The following is an 18,852-nucleotide window of genomic DNA, read 5'->3' on the forward strand; positions in this document are numbered from 1 at the left end:
CAGTCATCGTAGAGTGGAATTCTACTCATGTAGTCGCCCGCTAGCTTATAGCATGTAGCATCCTGTGAATCAAAACGCCGCGGCTTTGAGAGCACTTGTTTGCAATTGTGCATTAACGTGATTAACCAATGATTTAACTTGCTGCTAGGACCACTGATTCACCAAACCTGCTTGCTTGCAGTCTGTGTTCCACCACAGTCCCCGACGCTGCTCTCATGATTCATTTTGTTTCTAAAGATAGATTTGATTTTGTAGCGAGTAACGAAGGTTTCAGGGGAAATGTATCGGAGTAAAAGTACCGGTTTTCTTTGCAAAATGTAGTGAAGTAAAAGTAAAAGTCAACAGAAATATAAGTAGTAAAGTAAAGTACAGATACCCAAAAAAACTACTTAAGTACAGTAACGAAGTATTTCTACTTCGTTACTATACACCACTGCCCGCTGCATACGACACTCATGGCAATGCTTTTTGTTGCCACGGCTCCCTCAACCACCCCAACCTCCTGAGATTAGGCTGGCAACGTTTTTAGTGCTGTTGATTTAAAATGTATTGAACCAAAGCTGAAATAGTCCCCCAACAAATGTTTTATTGAAAAACTGCACGGTCCAGCTGTCTTAAGAAATGACTTGGCTTTTTCAAATGTAACTTAAATGTAACTATATATTTGTGGCCAATATGGTTGAAATAGTTATGTCTGCAGTAGGAATGAATGGGCTTGGAGTGTCACATAAAGTCGTTGGACAGTATTGTAGGAACTATTCACACGTCGTTGGTTTTTTCGGATTTGTTCAAAAAATAGACATCGGCGTTATACTTTCAGCTACTTAACACACTTCGTTGATGTAGCTTCTAAAAGTAATTAATGATTAAAACATGAGCCGATTCCCGGACTCGCATCCTTGACACCGTTTTACGCAACAGCGCACTGTCCTGCACCAACGTTTAAGTTGCACCCGACAGCGCACGGTGCCCTTACAGTGGAGCTGTTTTACTGCACCAGCTTGTAGGGCCCTCAATCTGTGGCAGTATGATGGATTCACTGGCCAAATAGCCAATTAGGCACTTTGTAGTCCGACACTCTCACAACGGGACATTTAATAATCAGGGACACATACGTGTGTGTGTGTGTGTGCACACGCATATGAAGACGACCCAAGGCCTTTCGAGTGATGCTGATTAATGGGCCCGTATGAGGCGACTACACCCCAATCTTTTATTCTCCCTTTTCTATTGCTTTCGTTCCTCGTCTTCCCTTCCGTCTCTCTGTGTTGCTCACACCATTCCTTTCTCATACAGCCTTCTCTCTCTTTTTTCCCCCCCGCTCGTTCAAAATATAATGGCGTGTCAAGCAGAAAAATGTCCAAACTACTTTTAGCCATTTTCTGACTTAAAAGACCTTTGGGGCACAAAGATAATGCACAAATTGTCACGGTCCAGAGAGCAATTGACTAAGTATATGTGTGAGTGTGTATGTGTCAAGACTCCTTTATATAATTGCATATTAACACACAGTGCAATTGTTAAGGTGATAAGAGCCCCCTGAACACCTCCCACATCTCTCGTCCTTCCTCACTCGCTCTGAATTCCTCCCACTTGTTCTCTCCCTTGTTGTGTGCGAGGGTGTGAGAGAAGGTCAGAGTATTCAAATCAGCATTTTCTCTCCTCAGAGGGACCTCAAACTTTACCTTTTGCTTTACTTGACATGTGGGGGAGGGGTGACGGTGAAGAGGAGTCAGGGAGACAAATGTCTGTTAATGCTTGACTAATAGATGGATGATGAGGGGGAGAAGAGAAGCTAGAAAGGGATGTTGTTGAAAGCCAGAGGAGTAGAGAATGAGGCAAGAGGGGAGGGCAGGGGGACTGCATCCAATGTCTTTATCCGACTTTCATGCGAGAGCAACCGAAGATTTGACTTTTAAAAGAGGAAAGATGAGACGAACACAAACAGAGAGAGATGGAGACAGCGACTCTGATGACCTGTGATCAATTAAGTAAGTGAGGAAGTGAGGAAGGGCACACACTCCATCTTTACAAAATAGCTCTTACAGCAGCGGAGTGAATAAGAATGATATGTTTATTCCACACAGAGCCACAGTTTGTGTGTGAAGACAAACATGCATCCGCAGCGGCTTTTTCTGGATGTTCAAGTGCTCACCTTCACTGAAATGTGAAAACAATTGAGGAAAACATATTTAATCAAATCTCCTCTTGTCACTTTCAGTTGGAAAACACTTGCTGCAACATGTTTGCACTCACAGAGTCATAAACTCTGACGGTCAACGCATTTGAACTGGTAGCAGAAGTAATCACTGTTTTTTTAAGTGGGGTTGTATGAGGCACATACCCTTTGTTAGTCGATTACCATAGACTGTAACCATTGGTTTGTGGACTGCAGTTTTAAAGCCTTGAGTTTGACATTTTAGCCGTCGCCATCTGTTTGCGACGGGGAAGTACAAATGAACGCTGAATGAGACATTCTTACACTTCAAGGTCTTCTCCATCACATCTGTTGAAGTTGTAAAGGCCAGATGGGACTCACTTGCAAATATTTTTAAGTATCAAGTATCCACATTGGTTGAAAATGAATTGTTACAATATATTTTGGCTTTTATTTTTTTTTATTGGGATTGTTATTATGATTACTATTATTACTGAATGAGACATTTTTTTTCCAAAATGTCTTCTTATATCCCTGCCACAGCTGTTGTTTGTGTCATTTCGCTGTGTAGGATTTCCAGCCAGGCAGCCGCTCAGCTTAATTACATCGTAGATGCGAGACGTCTTAAGTAAAAACAAACATGTGAGCGGTAGAGCGCCGTTTCTTACCCCATCTGGGTGTCCGTCTGAAGCGGTGACCACCAGGGTATAATAATCCACTGACTCTCTGTCCAGAGGCTTATCCAGCACCAAATACCCTGAACTGGAGTAAAAACACAGATAGTCCTGTTAACCCGGTTGAGCATGAGCTTAAAAATGAATCAGCACAGAAAAAAACAGTACAATAAAAACACAGGTCCAAGAGGAGCAAACACAACCGAACAGAAAACTTTACTGGAGAGTCCTGAATGTTATGAGAAGTTTCAGTTCATAATTAATTGATTGCTAAACATGTTAATCATTCTCATGCTGATACTTCCAGGCATTTTGTAAGTCGTTTATATGCCAACTCTGGAACAAGGGGCGAATTTGGACACCTATTTCTCTTCATAGACACCACTTTGGAGAGAACACTTTCCGGAAAGTTGCACTGATAAGCACTGATAAGCACTGCTTAAAAACATTAACGCCCATAAAGGGTGCTTTACTGATGCAGATGATGCCTCATACCCATCACCTCACCCACCATGATATTAAGGAAGGCCCTCTTGGGTGCTGTTGCTATAATGGCTCAGACAGTGGTGTGTCATAAAAACACCTTTCTTAAGTCACAGTCTTTTCACTAAAATAGAGTTTGTATGCAAAACACTTCAAACCTAGAATAAGAGCTTGTGAATCTCAATGCTGATTCATTACACATTAAATCGAAACTTCATTATATTCTATTGACCAATGCTGATTATATTAGTAGATGTGTATCATATGTATGATAAAAAGAAAGGTGACAAACCTCTAACTAGCCCCTTGACTCGTTTTTTTTCACAAATGAATGAATGTGAATTGTTAGTATGTTCACTATGTTCAAACTCAATTGAGTACAATTCTGCAATCACAAATGTCTTAACAGAAGCAAAGAGATACAAGTCAGATTTCAGGGCAAATGATTGAAGCATAAGTCAAAGTCTACTCTACAAGTTCACTGAAGAACTCGAAGAACTGCTTTCGTGCAGCCTGTCTGAGACTTCTGACCCAATCAGAACCAGCAGAAAGCTTTGATGTCGGCCTGATTGACGGAACTATTTACTTGCCAAGTGAAGATTTACATAATTTTAATTTAAGCTTTAAGAAACCATCTGAAATGCTCATTTCTCCGTGCGTGCGTGCAGATTCTAAATGGTCTACAGAGGGAACCATTTGAAGCTCTGTGTGTTATTTTATTTTTCAAACACTACAAAACTTTAAATTTATATTCATGGATGGTTCATGAAAAGCAAAGTCTGTGAATGCACACACACTTGAGCATGGACCCGCATAGACACTTACTTTCTTATTCACACCACACATTTTGACACATTTTCTTGACATGCCTCCTGCTTTCTAACCAAACATCTGCTACGACATGCGAGGAGGCCCTAACACAAATCCCATTTTTCAAGATGAACCCAGGATAATACAAATGTATTCATGAACGAACGGTGACAAACCTCCTAAAAGCTCACCACTGATCATTGTGCTGATGCGGGCCCTTTTAGTTCTGTATTCATTTGAATCTGAATCTTTTGGCCATTAGTGTGGGTTCCTCTAACACTAGACCCCGTTCGGGTGCTCTCCCCATGCACCGGAATAATTTAACTGAGCCGGATTCTGCACAAAAGCAATGAAGAATCCCTCCATCCTGTGCCAATATCAGCTGAACGGCATGTTGCACTTGTGCGGTAGAAAAAGAAAAACGTGGCTTGTCCTCTGGTGCCATGTTGCACAAAGCACAGCTGAGGCACAGACAACTTTTTGGCACATATTGGAAGATTTCACAATGTCCGACAGAACCCATCAGAAACTCCCAGAATGCAGAAATGAAAGCCCTTCAATTTATTTGAATCTTTTCTCTGATGAAAAACGGTGCAGGGGACTCCTTTACTTGGTCCTCTTCTTTCGATTGAAATCCTCATTTGTCTGACATCATTGTTCGTTGTTTCCTTCCGCGCTCCCTCTAAAATGCTGCCCTGCTCTCTTATCTCTTACTCTCTTCCAGTCTTTCACCTCTGTCTGCTTTGTTTCTCTCTTGTCTCCTCCCTCTAGAAATGCAGATAGGATCTCTCCCCAGCATAAGAAATGCATTTTTAATGTGCAATAAATGAATAAATACAACAAAAAGCCCACAGAGTCAGTATGTGTGTGTGTGTGCGCGTGTGGAGGAGTGTACGGGTGTGTTTATGTGAGGCCCTTGGTTGAGCCCGAGCCCTGTATGATGTAATTTAGACTACTTTAAACCACACACACACACACATATTGTATTCACATAATCACAGTGTGAATATACCAATAAGAAAACTGGTAATGCTTTAGTTTGTAAAAATATTAACATTTAATTCATATTTATGCTGGCCTGCTTCACTCAATCGAAGTAAAATATGTTGTGGGGACATGTAAAATGTGCTGTGCTATGTCTGTGGTGTATTTTTAGGCAAGAGTCTGCATGATTAAAAGAATAAATGTTCAATACAAGTGCTTTTTTTCAGGCAAACCTGAAACTTTTTCAATTTGAGCTGTGCCATAAGTGTATCTGTTATTAACCAGCAACATATACACAATATTTACACAATTCAACACATCTCACAAGTGTTACCTGTATTCTCGCATCACAATTATTAAAATAGACCTTGTAGTTAGAGCTGTGGACTCTCTTGAGTATGGGTATGCAATTATCGAGCAGAGGCCTAAAAATAGGGCTAAGAGTTCAAAAGGTTAAACCAGCTCCACAGTTTTGATCAAACATGATGAAATAAGATTGTGTGTGTGTGTTTGTATGTGTGTGCTTACCTCTGCTGTAGAGCAAAATGTCCAAAGGCGTCTCCTCTGTGGATTGTGTATGTGATGGGGTCCCTCTCACGATCCACTGCCTTGAAAAGCAAACGACGACAGAAACACTCGTTTAAACGCATCTTACATCCGTCAGAAAACTCCAGACTTACATGTTGTAGAAAGCAGTGATTTTCAAAGAGGTTGGAGTTGCAGTCGCCTGGGAGTATGTGGAAAGACGATGGAGTAGCTCAATTCATATGGAAGAATAGAAACTACATTTTGATTTGAAAAAAAAACATAGACTTATCAAGTAAGCTGTAGTAAGCTGTAGCCCCTGAACACTGTGATTGCAATAAACAGTGTATGAAACGTCTTTAGCTTTTCAGAGGAGAAGCTGAAACGGTTAAAGTAATGAATAAAAAGTTCAAATAGTAAAGGATACGTGGTTGAAAAAGCTAAAATAAATGGCAAAAGGGTTGGAACGGTTTTCATAATGAATAAATGTCCGAGGCATCGTGCGAAGCCTCAACTAAAACTCCTTTAAACACCAAAGGTTCAACTGTGTGAAAAGATAACTGCGACAAAATACAACAACAGTGCAACAACATCCAGTTAAAAAAAACATTTGGACATGAATTGACTTCATCTGTAAGGAGCTGCGGAGGTGACAACCACTGGAGAGAGTGTGTGTGTGTGTGTGTGTGTGTGTATGTGTGTGTGTGTGTGTGTGTGTGTGTGTGTTTGAGAGAGAGCAGGAGTGTACCTGCAGATTAAGCAGTGTAGCCCCAGTCCTCATAGCTTCGCTGATCTCCAGATTGTATTGTTGTCGGAGGAAACGTGGGGGGCTCTGGTTGTTTGGGGGCAACACTTCAATGTAGACTGTAGTAATGGATGATCTAAAGGGAGAGAGAATGAGAAGAAGAGAATGGGGTAAAGGCAGGGGTCTCAAACTCGTCTTCTCTCCGGGCCACATCAGCGTCACGGTCGCCCACAAAGGGCCGGTTGTAAATGTAAGACAGCGTAAATGTAACTGAACATATTGGTAAATAACTGTCTCTGCATTTGATTATTGTTTATTCAAGTGTAAAAATATTGTACATGCAGTTATATAAATGAAAAATGATATTTAAGCACATTTCTGTTATTATAACTTAAATCCTTTTAATTGAGGGTTAAGAAACCCACACGACTCTATCAAAGATCAAACTATTAAAGAAAATATCAAAGACAAATATCAAACACAAGTTATTACAATAACTTTGTTCAATGCTTAAAATCCTTTCAAGGGTGCATTTGCACAATCCCACATGAAGTATGTCATGTGTTTTTAAGTAGTCTTCAATGTACTCACAACACATTTCCATTTCACATGTAGGGTAACCAGCCAAAGAACTGCTTCTATGACTGTTTATCTCATCATTTTGACTTTCTGTCTCATAACTTTGACTTTCTATCTCATAATTTCGACTTTTTGTTTTATTTTTTATTTTTGCTGGCGGATTCGCGGGCCACATAAAATGACGTGGCGGGCCGGATTTGGCCCGCGGGCCTTGAGTTTGAGACCCCTGGGTAAAGGCAAATGGAGAGATTACAAAGAGAGAGAGAAGCAGCCTGTAAGACAGATAACAGAGGAACAGCAGCAGATAAATGTTGGCGAGGGATGAGAGGAGAAAAGAGAAGAGCTGGAGGGCAGCACAAGAGGATAGTGGGTAAAAAAAAAAAAAAGCAGTGTCAGGGGTAGCAAATGGTCTATTATTTAAGTGAAGAGTAGCCGGCCAGTTTTTGTTTCTCTGCACTTCGTGCTGTGTTTCACTCATCGATAAGAGCGTGACGTCAACAACAAAGAGTCTGGACAGTGTTCTGCTGGGCTATCGTGCATTTTGACAAACGTACACTACTGTTTCAATGATTCATTCATGTAGAGGCTGATTCATCTTTCTATTCATTCATTTTAACAACAGTATGTCTGTACAGAGGAACACTATCTTTTATTATTCCTTCAGAATCTTGAAGATACTGTGAGGAACTTTTAACTGGTTATAAAACAGTCAAATGATTACTGATGCCTCTGAATGACCGACATTAGTAAACAAGACCATCAGCAAGAAGACTTTCTATTTGCATATATTCTTAATGGTCGTCATCGGTTCCACCGGGTCAGATTCCATGCAAAATCAGACGAAATCACGCAGGTACACCAGAAACTCCTCTAGCCCAGTGACCAGTGCGGACGGACCCAGGTCCCGCTTCGCTGCTGCCTTTCCACCTGCAGGACACAGCTCCAGTGGAATTGGAAAGTTCTGTGCCAGGCTCTCGGAGACTAGGGCCGTATTGCTGGGCCCACTGAAGGGAAGGGTGGCACCGAAGAACCAGGACCGCGCGAAGCAGACTGTCGGATCCTGCTGCAGTAAAATGAGGTTTTCTTCAGGGACTCCGGTGCTCGGACCACCGGACCACTTTTGTCCACAGGGACCGTAAAAATCAACACACACAAAAAGTAAGCTTGTGGTAGCTCGAAAGGTGAGCCCTGCCCTTGAACACATACACTTTTCATATTAAATTTGAATTAATATCAACAAGGGGTTTGTACACATGTATAGGACTGCATTTACAAGGACAGTTGTAGATCAAGGCAAAATAAAGCAACTGTGTATGAAATATGGATTCGGAATTTCTTTGACAGTGAAGGGAATTTGAATCAAAATGTTTCAAGAGGGAATTATAGATATAAAGGTTTTATATAAGACGTAGAAATAGGCTTACAAGAGAATTAACAGAGATAAAATAAACAAGTTAATTAGAGTTTATGATTTCCAAGTCCATGACACCAAGGGGAAATGTATTTGGAGCACTTTCTGAGAGTAGATTGTTTCACTTTGTAGAATTAGTGTTTACTTCCCCTGTGATAAATAGCTTTGGCTGTTCAACAAACTGTATTCACTGACTTTTTTTTAATAAACATTTATTTAAAAAAACAACATGTTACCTTGATGAGTTGTCAGAGCTGCTTATTTCCAGCGCTGTAAACAGCTCGTGTCCTTGTGTCAGTTTTTCTTTCTGAAATATTTGATCATCTGACTCAAAGTGGTCAAACTTCATTTTTCAGCCCCCTAGCAAATCGACTGCCTGACATAATTGCGATAACAACATACGAACTGAAAATTAAACTAAGACCCAACTGGCATCTGGCTTGACATCTGCTACACCAATTATCTTAGATCATTCAGTCATGTATTTAGTCCATTCAGTCATGTATTTTGATCCTGGACACAACCTTCCCAAAGGAACACGGTTCAAGAGAGCTGGGACTCTCAATAATGACTTCAAAATAAAACGCTCCACTGGCAGGGAGCACGATAGTACAACAGGATACTTTGTCGGGATGATATTTCTTGGGTATATATTACAACACTAAAGATTTGCATGAACAAAAGAAACGCCTCCCCCACCCTCCTAAAAAAATTAATCGATAACCTCAGACCGATTAAGATTCACCGCATATCTAACATCGACGAGGTCAAGAATAAAAAAGTATAACGTATTCAATTAATATTAATATGATATCAGAACCACCTGAACATACAGTTGCAGCCTTTTTCTTGGTTAGTAAGTTAGGAAAATAATCCTATTCACCTCAGTGTGGGCTAAACTGTGTATACTTTATCAGCTTGTTCAAACTTTTTCTTTGCCGTTATATGTTTCCATTTTGTTTAACATGCAAGTTTTTTTTAAAAGGTGTTAACGGCCATCACATGGGAATTTTCTAGACTTAATGTTTACCGGTACGCATTTCCCAAACTTATTCAGCCATATTTGGTGTATTAGAAGATTTCTGGATCACTTCTTGAATTCAAAAATAAAGCTTTGGGTTTGAGACAGCGTTTGGCTGCACAGTAGGAGTTTGCATTGACTGGCCCGCCAGCGTGTCAGTGAGGTTTATGGGTTTCAGACATATTGAATTATGTTCATGAAAACAAGTGTTGAGGTCTGATGCTGACTCACATGAAAATAACAGTGCCTCACTGAACATCACCGGGATGAAAATGTCACATTAGGAAGAAAGACTGTAGCAGATCGTAAAATTCCGGCCCTTACATTTTTATTAAATTGGTCCTTAGTAACACATCTTAATTAGCTGGTTGGAAAAAAGCGCAATTACTCCCATTTCCCAGTTTCGCCCACACATGACATGAGAGATGTTTGGTTTTACTCACCCTGAATGTCAGGGTTAGAAACTGCAGGGATTTAGTTTGTGTTACTTGGCGAGAGAGCTGGTTTCAGCAGGGCGAGATTAACTCCACTAAAACTGGATCATCGACTGAGAAAGCCAAAGAACCTCGGGTCTAAACAATAGCCCACAAAATATGTTCACGTTCACAACAATAAATAAATAAAAAGATAAAGGCTGGAAAAAGGTAAGCTGCCAGAGAGAAAACCCGTTTTTTAAAACAATTCAGATGGCATTGTTGATGGAAAACGACTGAGGGACTGGAGATTATTCAGTCGGGCTTTCTACTGTAGCTATTTTTCGCCTTCTTTTTCCATTCTAAAACTCTTTGGTCTACCAATGGTAGACACACTCTTCTTTCTGATTTAATATGCGTTCTCCATTTCATAGCCATGGCTGAATAAAACAGTTTCTATACTTGTGCAGTACAAACACAAACCCACACACGTGTACATACAAACATGCCGTTGCACAACGAATGCTCAATACAGACTGGTTGGCAAGCGGCAGCCTCATGTTTCTGCTGGTAATAAAACCATTGACATGATTCCTGTAATGGTTTCTCAACAGTAGTAGAAGTGGCACCATTATTATCACTACTTCAAAAGAGGGAAAGTGTGTATCTGGGTAAATGCAAAGTCTTATTTACACTTTTTGTTGCTGTTGTTAACGTTAGCTCATGGTAAGTCGACAATCAGGAACCTGGTATTTCTAAAGTGCTGCAGCAGGCTTCATGGCTAGCGATAAGCTAGCCGCTTATGGTAATACAAATAATAAACATTAACAGTTAGTATTACTGTACTTCCAAACTGTAGGCTGGCTGCTTGTTGAACCATTGGGTTTTATTTCCTATTTCAACATATGTATTGTGTAGTTGATTGTTTCTTTAATAACTTGCCCACCACTGCTTGCAACTTGCAAAACAATGACTTCGCACCACCTCTATGTTTTCCTAAAAGCCTCTTACGGTACAGTGCAAAATGGCTTATTTATCTTGACCTCTATCTAGCTATTTATCGAAAATCTTATCCTGCCTTATCTATTCCCTCTGGCGGTGCCCTCTTTCTCTCTTAGCCTACAGTTTGATGAAAGTATAAATGAGACCCCCAAGCATTCGCAGTTTTCAGTATTCTGGGGTGCATCTATGTGGGCCATGGAAAAGCACTTCTAATGTGAATGAAACATGTATCTCAAGCGTTCTTCTTCAGTCCCAGAGATGTAGATGGAGATGTAGTACTACTCAGCTGAGATCCAAAGTCATTTAAAAATGCTGTCACTCATGTCTTGTTGGTTGCCGCCAGGAAGAGGGACACACGACTCATTTTAAAGTCTTGACCCATAGTTTTTACAAATCAGGTAGCAGAGATGGATATTGATTTGCTATGCGGGTTATGTTTTCTGCTGAGATAAACTGAGGGTCTGGGGAAATTTGGGGACAATCTGTGGGCCAATCACTGGAACCACCTCAATCTGTTGCGGTTCACATTCTGTATCGATTTGGCAACGACACAGCTGGAGCGAGAGGGGAGACAATTTCATCTTTTATGACAAACATCGTTGGAGAGAGCAATACATTGCATTTGTGATGAATAAATCATGATCTAATAAAGATATACTAAAAGTAAGCCATGAGAATAATTTACACTATCTGTTTTACGAAACTGGATTTATTAGACACAGTAGATTAATTAATTTGGGGTAAATCTGAGGACACTGATGGAGCTTTGAGTTGTGAGTGTTGGACATGCTGAGAGGTGTCAGAGCATGTAATTATTAGCTCCCATTAGAGATGTCCCAGGGCTGATCCAAAGGATCCAAACAGCCAGGTTTTACACTGCCAGCATTCATCTGCATGTGTGAGTGAAAATTAGAGTGCTTGAATCTGATAACATGTTGGGGACACCGGCAAAGCGACTGTCGCCTCAATTTTGTCCTGGGCCTTTTCCTCAAAACAAAAATGGTGATGAAATATTCCTGTCTGTCTGTAACTTAGTGTTGTTTTTGTTTGGTTACTTGAGGAGCAAAGACTTGGCGTATTCGTCCTTTCTGCAAGGACACTGCAGTCTTACTTTATCCTTTTGCTGAGAATTCCAAAGCGCAGAACACAAAGAACTTCACCCAAGTGTGCTTTGAGTATCGGCAAACAACAGGATGTTGCTCACGCTGGCGCAGGACTGTTGATGTAGCGTTTGTTTTCATTGATGCCTATTGCTAATGTTTCTTTATTGGAGGATATGTAAGAAGGCAAGAAAACTGTGGGGAAAATGAAAAAGAGGGACATCGTGCAAAAGCACACGGCCTTGTCCTCTTATGCTTCTTATGTTGAGGCATTGCGCAGTGAAAAACACGAAAGGAATCAAACTCTGCTACATCAATCTGTAGAGCAAAGCAGAATAACTATGTTCCAGTGGCTGAACGGCTCGATGGCTTGATTTGCTTCTCTTTTGAGATATTGCACGATAATTGCTAAATCAAAAATTTCTAAATTGAACAGATCTCTGGCAGACTTTGCTCCCGAATCAATACACAGACCAAAAAAAAAAAAGAATGGTGGCAGCTGCATTTTCCATGAAAGAGTTTGTGAGTTGCTGAAAGTTATGGCTTCTTATTGATTTAATCCATGAAGGAGAGATGACGGGCAGGAGACGGAAAACAGTAGGCAGGACATCAAAAAAGAACACAAATGTCACGGTATCAAGTCAGTCCGTATCCTTTGGAATGGCCAGATTTCATTACATTTTGTGTCTTTACATATTTCTTCTAGACATCATGTGTGCTTGCATTTGTGTAAATTGTCCCTTCTCTGAAATGCAGACAGTATAGCCCATCATTTTCAGTCCGTTTTTCAAGAAGAGGGTAACTAGCAGTGAGGCACCATTCATTAACTTTCAGTCTGCGACACTCTTCCCCCTTTTTATCCTTTCCTTCTAACATTTGTCTCGTCAATTGTCCTCTCCGAGACTCTTTTCTGGCCATTTTCCAATATAAAACCACAATTCATGATGCATCGCTAAAATTGAACGCGGCTTCCCTGAAATGGGTGAACAGATGAAGAGAATGTCAGAGGAAGTTTGAGAGTGCTGTGGAGTGTCTGACAAAGAGTGTGAAAGCTCTGGAAATCTGATGACCTTTCAAGCCTCAGTTCTAGGCGGATGGGAGTAAGACTGATGAAGGCGACGGAAAGAAACTCTTACCTTCTCTGAGGTGCAGGCCCATTGTCCACGCCTTCTACAGTCAAAGCGTAGCTCCGCCCAACGCCGAGCTCAACACCTGGTGCCACAGTGACAACCCCAGTGCTGTGAAAACAGTTCATTCATTTTATGATTATGAACACTTTCATTCACATTGCTAAAATGAAGGTGGTATATGAACTTCACATCATCTTTACACAGCTTGTGTCCTCCATCAGTGTCTACACAGGATGCATCCAGGCAGATGTGCTCCGTCTCACTGTCCGATTCACAAAAGATTATCTCAATTCCGTTATTTTTCATGTATTTCCCAAAAAGTAATTTAGCAGAGCTTTATTCATTTATTTTTCATTTCAAAATTGGCATTGCATCCCGTCACTGCATTCAAAATAATTGCGTTTCAGTGCACACCCCTTATAAATGTGCTTCAGTTACCACCAACTCTCTGAAGACTTACTTCACTGTAACTGCATGAGGCTATTAGCGTTGATCTTTGTGAATCGGACTGTTTTTGCAATAGAAAGGGGACGATTTCCTGCTAAATGCATGCATGTAACCCAATTTAAATATGAGCAAACAGCACTATTTGCTCAGCAGCACAGTGAGGGGTGCATTTCACCCTTTGAGGATGCTTTTATGATAACACGCTTTCTTTTTGTCTTGTTTGCATAGGTTGAGCAGCTGCAAAAGTCACACAATCCTTTTGTTAACTTGCCCCCGAGTGTAGATCTTACGTGTTTTGGCAGCACTCAGTCACTGTGCACTTAAAATGGAAGAAAATGGACTGAAACTATGCTCCAGGTTGGGTCCACACAAGAATATGGAGAGTTAAATGTAACCAGCCCGTATTTATAATTAAAAGCTTTTCCATTCTGCCAGACACGCGTGAGAAGGATGACTTAAAAACCTCATCTGAAACTGTAGCCAAGCCATTAGAGGTGCTATTAGGTGTTTTGTTCTTCGCTTTGGACAGAGCCAGGTTCGCATTTTCCGCCTGTTTTCAGTCTTAATGTTGAGCTAAGCTTACTGGCTGCATGGTGGTAGCTTTATATTTAGATTACAAACCTAAGTGGTATTGATCTGAACGAAACATTTTAATAACATTACAATGAAAGTGATATATTTACCTTTTGCCAATAAGAAAATGTCCCTGGTCACCAGCTAAGATCCGGTAGGTGACCTGACCGTTGGGACCAGCATCAGAGTCGACTGCTGCCAGCTGGGTGAGATACACAAACACACAAACTGTGTCTAAACACTCACCATCCATATGAAGTGTAATAAGTATATTGCAAATTCTACATCAGAACTGTTGTTAATACATTGTGTGTGTTTAGCAGTGCATACCTGTAACACAGTTTCTCCAGGCACCATATCAGTGAACAGGTTGACATTATAAGAGACATTAGCAAAAGTCGGAGTGTTGTCGTTAGCATCCAACACTGTTATCGCCACGGTGACCGGCATGCTCTGCTGGACTCCGTCTGATGCTAAAAGCTGGAGGGACACAGAAAAGAAGAAAAACAAATAAAATATTCCTTCAATGATAAAATGTTCACACTCAGCCGAGCAACAAAAAGCTACCGTTTGAGAACCCTGGAGTGGGCGGACTGTGTACTCTACATGTCCCCTTGACATCTTGATAGTGCCTATTTGTTTCCTTGTTTCTTTTGAGAGTTCTTCAGTGTTTGTTTCAGTCTAAATTTGCGTTTTGAGTTAATTTATATGCATTTGTGGGTGCAACTCTTGAACTTATCTGTGCTGTCTGTCTCGCTTTATTCCCCCTTCACAATTTCCTCTCAATAATTGCTGTTTCCCACTGCCTTTCATGAGTATAAAGTCTGCGTAACAATATATATATATCAAACCCAAAACATTGAACAATCATTTCTTGTTTCTTTGTATTATATACAGTTTCAAATTAAATTCTTCAACAATTTGGCAAATACGCTTGCTGGCTCAAGCTTATTATTTAGCATACAAAAATGAGAGCACGAAGCGAATAAACACGTTTCCGAAAATATTTAGCTGTTGATGTAAGCAGAACTTATTCATCCTGTCAAATGACATGATGCTCCCTGTCAATTTTAAATCAGTTGTAATTTTAGCTTTTTAGATAAAAGCAAAGGTCCACAATGCAATTTGGCATTTCTGAAATGCTGCAAATAGTCAGAGTGAGATGAAATTCAAACACTCAAAGTTAGGTAGGCTGTCTGAGATTGCACAGCTGCCAAATAAGCTTTAGAATGAAATGAAAAATAAAATCGAATTTTTGTTATGATCTTGGTCTCCTCTGTCACTCATTTAGCACACAAACGTAAAAAAACCAAAAACAAATGAAATGTGTCCATGTGAATGGTCCATCAATGATGCATATCAAAGTGCATATCAACAGACGCGACAGAAGCTTCTTCACTGATAGCAATCTTCTCTGGCGCAGACTCATCTGCCAAGATTGACTCCGTTAAAATGAAAATCCTCCTCCAGGTCTCATAGCTCTCTCTTCCCCCCTCTCTCCCTCCTCCTCCTCGAGTTTAATTTCTCCTGCAAGGCTTTCATGATGATTACTGTACACCTCTGCCTTTCAATCACTACACCAGGCTTTCTGCTTTCCCCATCTTTAACTTCCAAACTGCAAGTTTATTTGTAGAGCACATTTCAACAACAAGGTAATTCAAAGCGCTTCACATAAAACCATTAAAAGCATCAAAACACAAGGCAAAAGAAAACGAGATTTCAAAAACAATTAAAAAACAGTGTAAGAAATAAAATGCAGTAGTAAAATGCAGAAATGCAGGAAATTGATTAATATATTAATTGAACCACGTTCAATTAAAGGCAGCAGCAAACAGAAAAGTCTTCAATCTTGATTTAAATGAGCTGAGGATGTATAAACTCATACAATATGCTTCTTTCACACACACACACACACACACACACACACACACACACACACACACACACACACACACACACACACACACTCCATGACCAGGCTGAAACTTGGCAGACTGCTGTGCGTAACAAAACAATACTGTACATCATATGATGAGGCACACCCAGAAAGTGCTGGAAGTAAAAGTAGCAATACAACGTTGTAGAAAGTCCTGCATTCAAAATACAGTAAGTATTAGCCTTAGTAAAAGTACTCATGATGCAGAAGTTACCGCTTCCAGAATAATATATATTACATTCTTGGATTACAATTAGTGATGCATTAATGTGTTCATTATTTCAATGTTGCAGCTAGTAAAGGGGGGGGGGGGGGTTAATCTTATAATGACTTTATATACCGGCAGGTAGCTTGTAACGTTTTACCATAAGGTAAACTAGAATAACACAACCATAAAGAACATAAGATTGGCAGACAGAAACAGAGAAACCGATGGAAAGAGGTAAACACAGAGGGACAGCAACCACTAATAAGCCTTGTTTTCGACACCTATTTCTACATTGAGCTACTGAGGTACTGGCCTGCATGCAGAAAACTAGACAATCATTCAAAAAAAAAAACCTGCTAGTCATGCTCAGCAAATGCATAGAAGCAGTGCAAAATACAAAATGAAAGACGTATTTAAACATGAGCAGGTAAACGTTCCTGGTTTATGAAAAGACATTCATGCACACATCTTTCATTCTTTGTTCTTCCCATTTCCCCTCCCACCTCCATTTATGTCGCTGGTTGATTTTCACTGTAACCTCCTGCTCTCTTAAAATCGTGTTTCCTCTCCTTCACTAGCGAAGCAACCCCCTGCCATTTCCCTCCCCTCACTTTTTCTCACTTCTCTCTCCTAACTGGTTAAATGGGTAAATTAGGCTCGACACTCAGACTTTGATGAGCTACAGGTGCATGCCTGACGTTCATGCCAACACATACTGTTCTCTCTCCAATCTATCCTTTCCTCCTATTTTGCCTCCTGTTTGCACCTCTTCACAAGAGAAGTCTTTTTTTCAGGACCACCACTGGGGTTTTATCAAGGGTCTGTGAATGGAGGAGAGTTATTCAAATGCGTTCAGAAGCTTATCTCTCTCTCTCGCTCTCTCTCTCTCCCCTGCATACATATCGTATATAATGCGAAGAGTACCGTGAATGTGTAGGAGTCCTGTGTCTCTCTGTCCAGCGGCTGCACCAGGGTGAGATATCGTCTGATTCCAGTAGCAGACACAGAGAAAACATTGGCATAGCTGTCCAATGAGAGCTGGAGTTGAGGGTCCCTGGTCTGTTGGATAGAATGAAAGATGTTGAAGGGAACAGACAAGACATTAAAGTCATGACAGATTTTCCTTTTTAACCGAGGAAGGGGACTGTTAAAACACTGTATTGCTAGCGGAGCACATAAAGCTGTCGCACATTTACACCCGACAGCTGCCCAGTACAACCACAGCGATACAATGATGGCTGCTAACGACCTTAATTGGTTAAATTAAAGGAATACACTGACATTGTAGGAAATTGGATGCTTGATGAATAAACAGTGAATAATCAAAAGAGCACTGGCAAAAGTGACACAAATTTTAGGAAAGCAGTAATCATTTCTCTCTCTCTCTTTGAGAAATTATTATATTTTCCAAATTGAAGTTAAACCGAAGCGGAGAAACAGAACAAATTAAAATGCTTCCAGAACAGCTGAGAGCAAAGACGTGCTTAGACAGGAGAGGGTGAATGAAAAACATCTCCAAGGTTTGCTCGACATAAAAATTCTCCTAAGAGGGCTGTGTGTGTGTGTGTGTGTGTGTGTGTTTTAAACTCGGTGATGGAGAGGCAATCCCCATCCAAGTCCTCCTCTGACATTCCCCTCCTCTGTATGCTGTATATGTATGTGTATGAGAGTGTGTGTATGAGAGTGTGTGTATGCGTGTGTGAGCTCTCATTCCAGATAAGGCTGGCTCAGCAGGGTAGGGGGGCTGATAATATTGTCGATGTAGCCAGTGTGGATATTGAGTCATAAACAAACACACACACACGCAGTCGTATGCACACACCTAAATAAAAATGACGGATGGTACATAAAAGCAATTAGGACTAATCATCATTGTTGGTACTTAATGCTGGAGGAAAGACCAGGGTTAGCAATATTTAAAATAAGTCAATGTATATCAATCTCCACACACACACACACACACAAACAGACCGAGTCTCAGGAACACACTGCAACACACACGTTATCCCCACTGAGCTCATCCCCTGCTGTTGGGGGTCTTTTAGAAAGCAATGAACCAAAGCTTGTTTTTGTCAAAACGCCGATGCTACATCTTAAACAAACTAAGCTCGTGGGAGCAGCGGCAATAACAATGCTGCAGCACTGTAAGTTCTTACATTATCACTGAGAGGCAATTTAAGAGGGAAATGGTTTTACCATCCAGATTCTCAGAGGCATTAGACAGGGCACTCCACACACTGCAAGCAAGGCGCAAGTAGGACACAAAGAAGGGCTGCAATGGACACCTCAATGCTTCGATCATTGCAGGACTTCCTACTGCGTGAACACTGTCACCATGCTGGGGTTTGTTTGCATGGTGATTCAATTGTGTTGGAGACAGGAATTAGCATGTTTACTTCTGTTAGCACGCGCGAGACCTTGAGGAAAGTTCCAAAGTGCCAGGATATAAGGGTACCGTTGGCTAAAGCCCGCCTTCAAACAGCAATTGTCCAATCATAGCTTTGCAATTGTAACACGGTATGGCAGACCGTAAGAGTTTGGAGGGTTGCGTCATTTTGATTCATATATTTGTCTATGTATTTTGCTTTACAAAATCAACCACAAAAGAGCAAAAGCTGAAGGAATGGAATAAACACCATGTTTGTCTGCTCTA

The 18,852-nt window shown here is 40.7% G+C and overlaps 1 protein-coding gene across 1 annotated transcript in view; it reads right to left on the minus strand.

The window, feature by feature from the left end:
* Window positions 1–18,852, minus strand: part of LOC306794592 (protocadherin-15-like) — a gene marked incomplete at both ends in the record, with an annotated part of 105,038 nt that overhangs the window by 56,924 nt on the left and 29,262 nt on the right. The window contains 7 exons of the mRNA XM_079292706.1: window positions 2,827–2,920; window positions 5,638–5,717; window positions 6,383–6,515; window positions 13,042–13,143; window positions 14,166–14,257; window positions 14,386–14,535; window positions 17,124–17,258. Of these exons, the coding sequence (XP_079148832.1) occupies window positions 2,827–2,920; window positions 5,638–5,717; window positions 6,383–6,515; window positions 13,042–13,143; window positions 14,166–14,257; window positions 14,386–14,535; window positions 17,124–17,258 (786 nt within the window). The remainder of the gene's footprint in view (window positions 1–2,826; window positions 2,921–5,637; window positions 5,718–6,382; window positions 6,516–13,041; window positions 13,144–14,165; window positions 14,258–14,385; window positions 14,536–17,123; window positions 17,259–18,852) is intronic.

Source organism: Melanostigma gelatinosum (genome assembly GCF_949748355.1).
Source record: "Melanostigma gelatinosum genome assembly, chromosome: 21".
Classification (NCBI taxonomy): Eukaryota; Metazoa; Chordata; class Actinopteri; order Perciformes; family Zoarcidae; genus Melanostigma; species Melanostigma gelatinosum.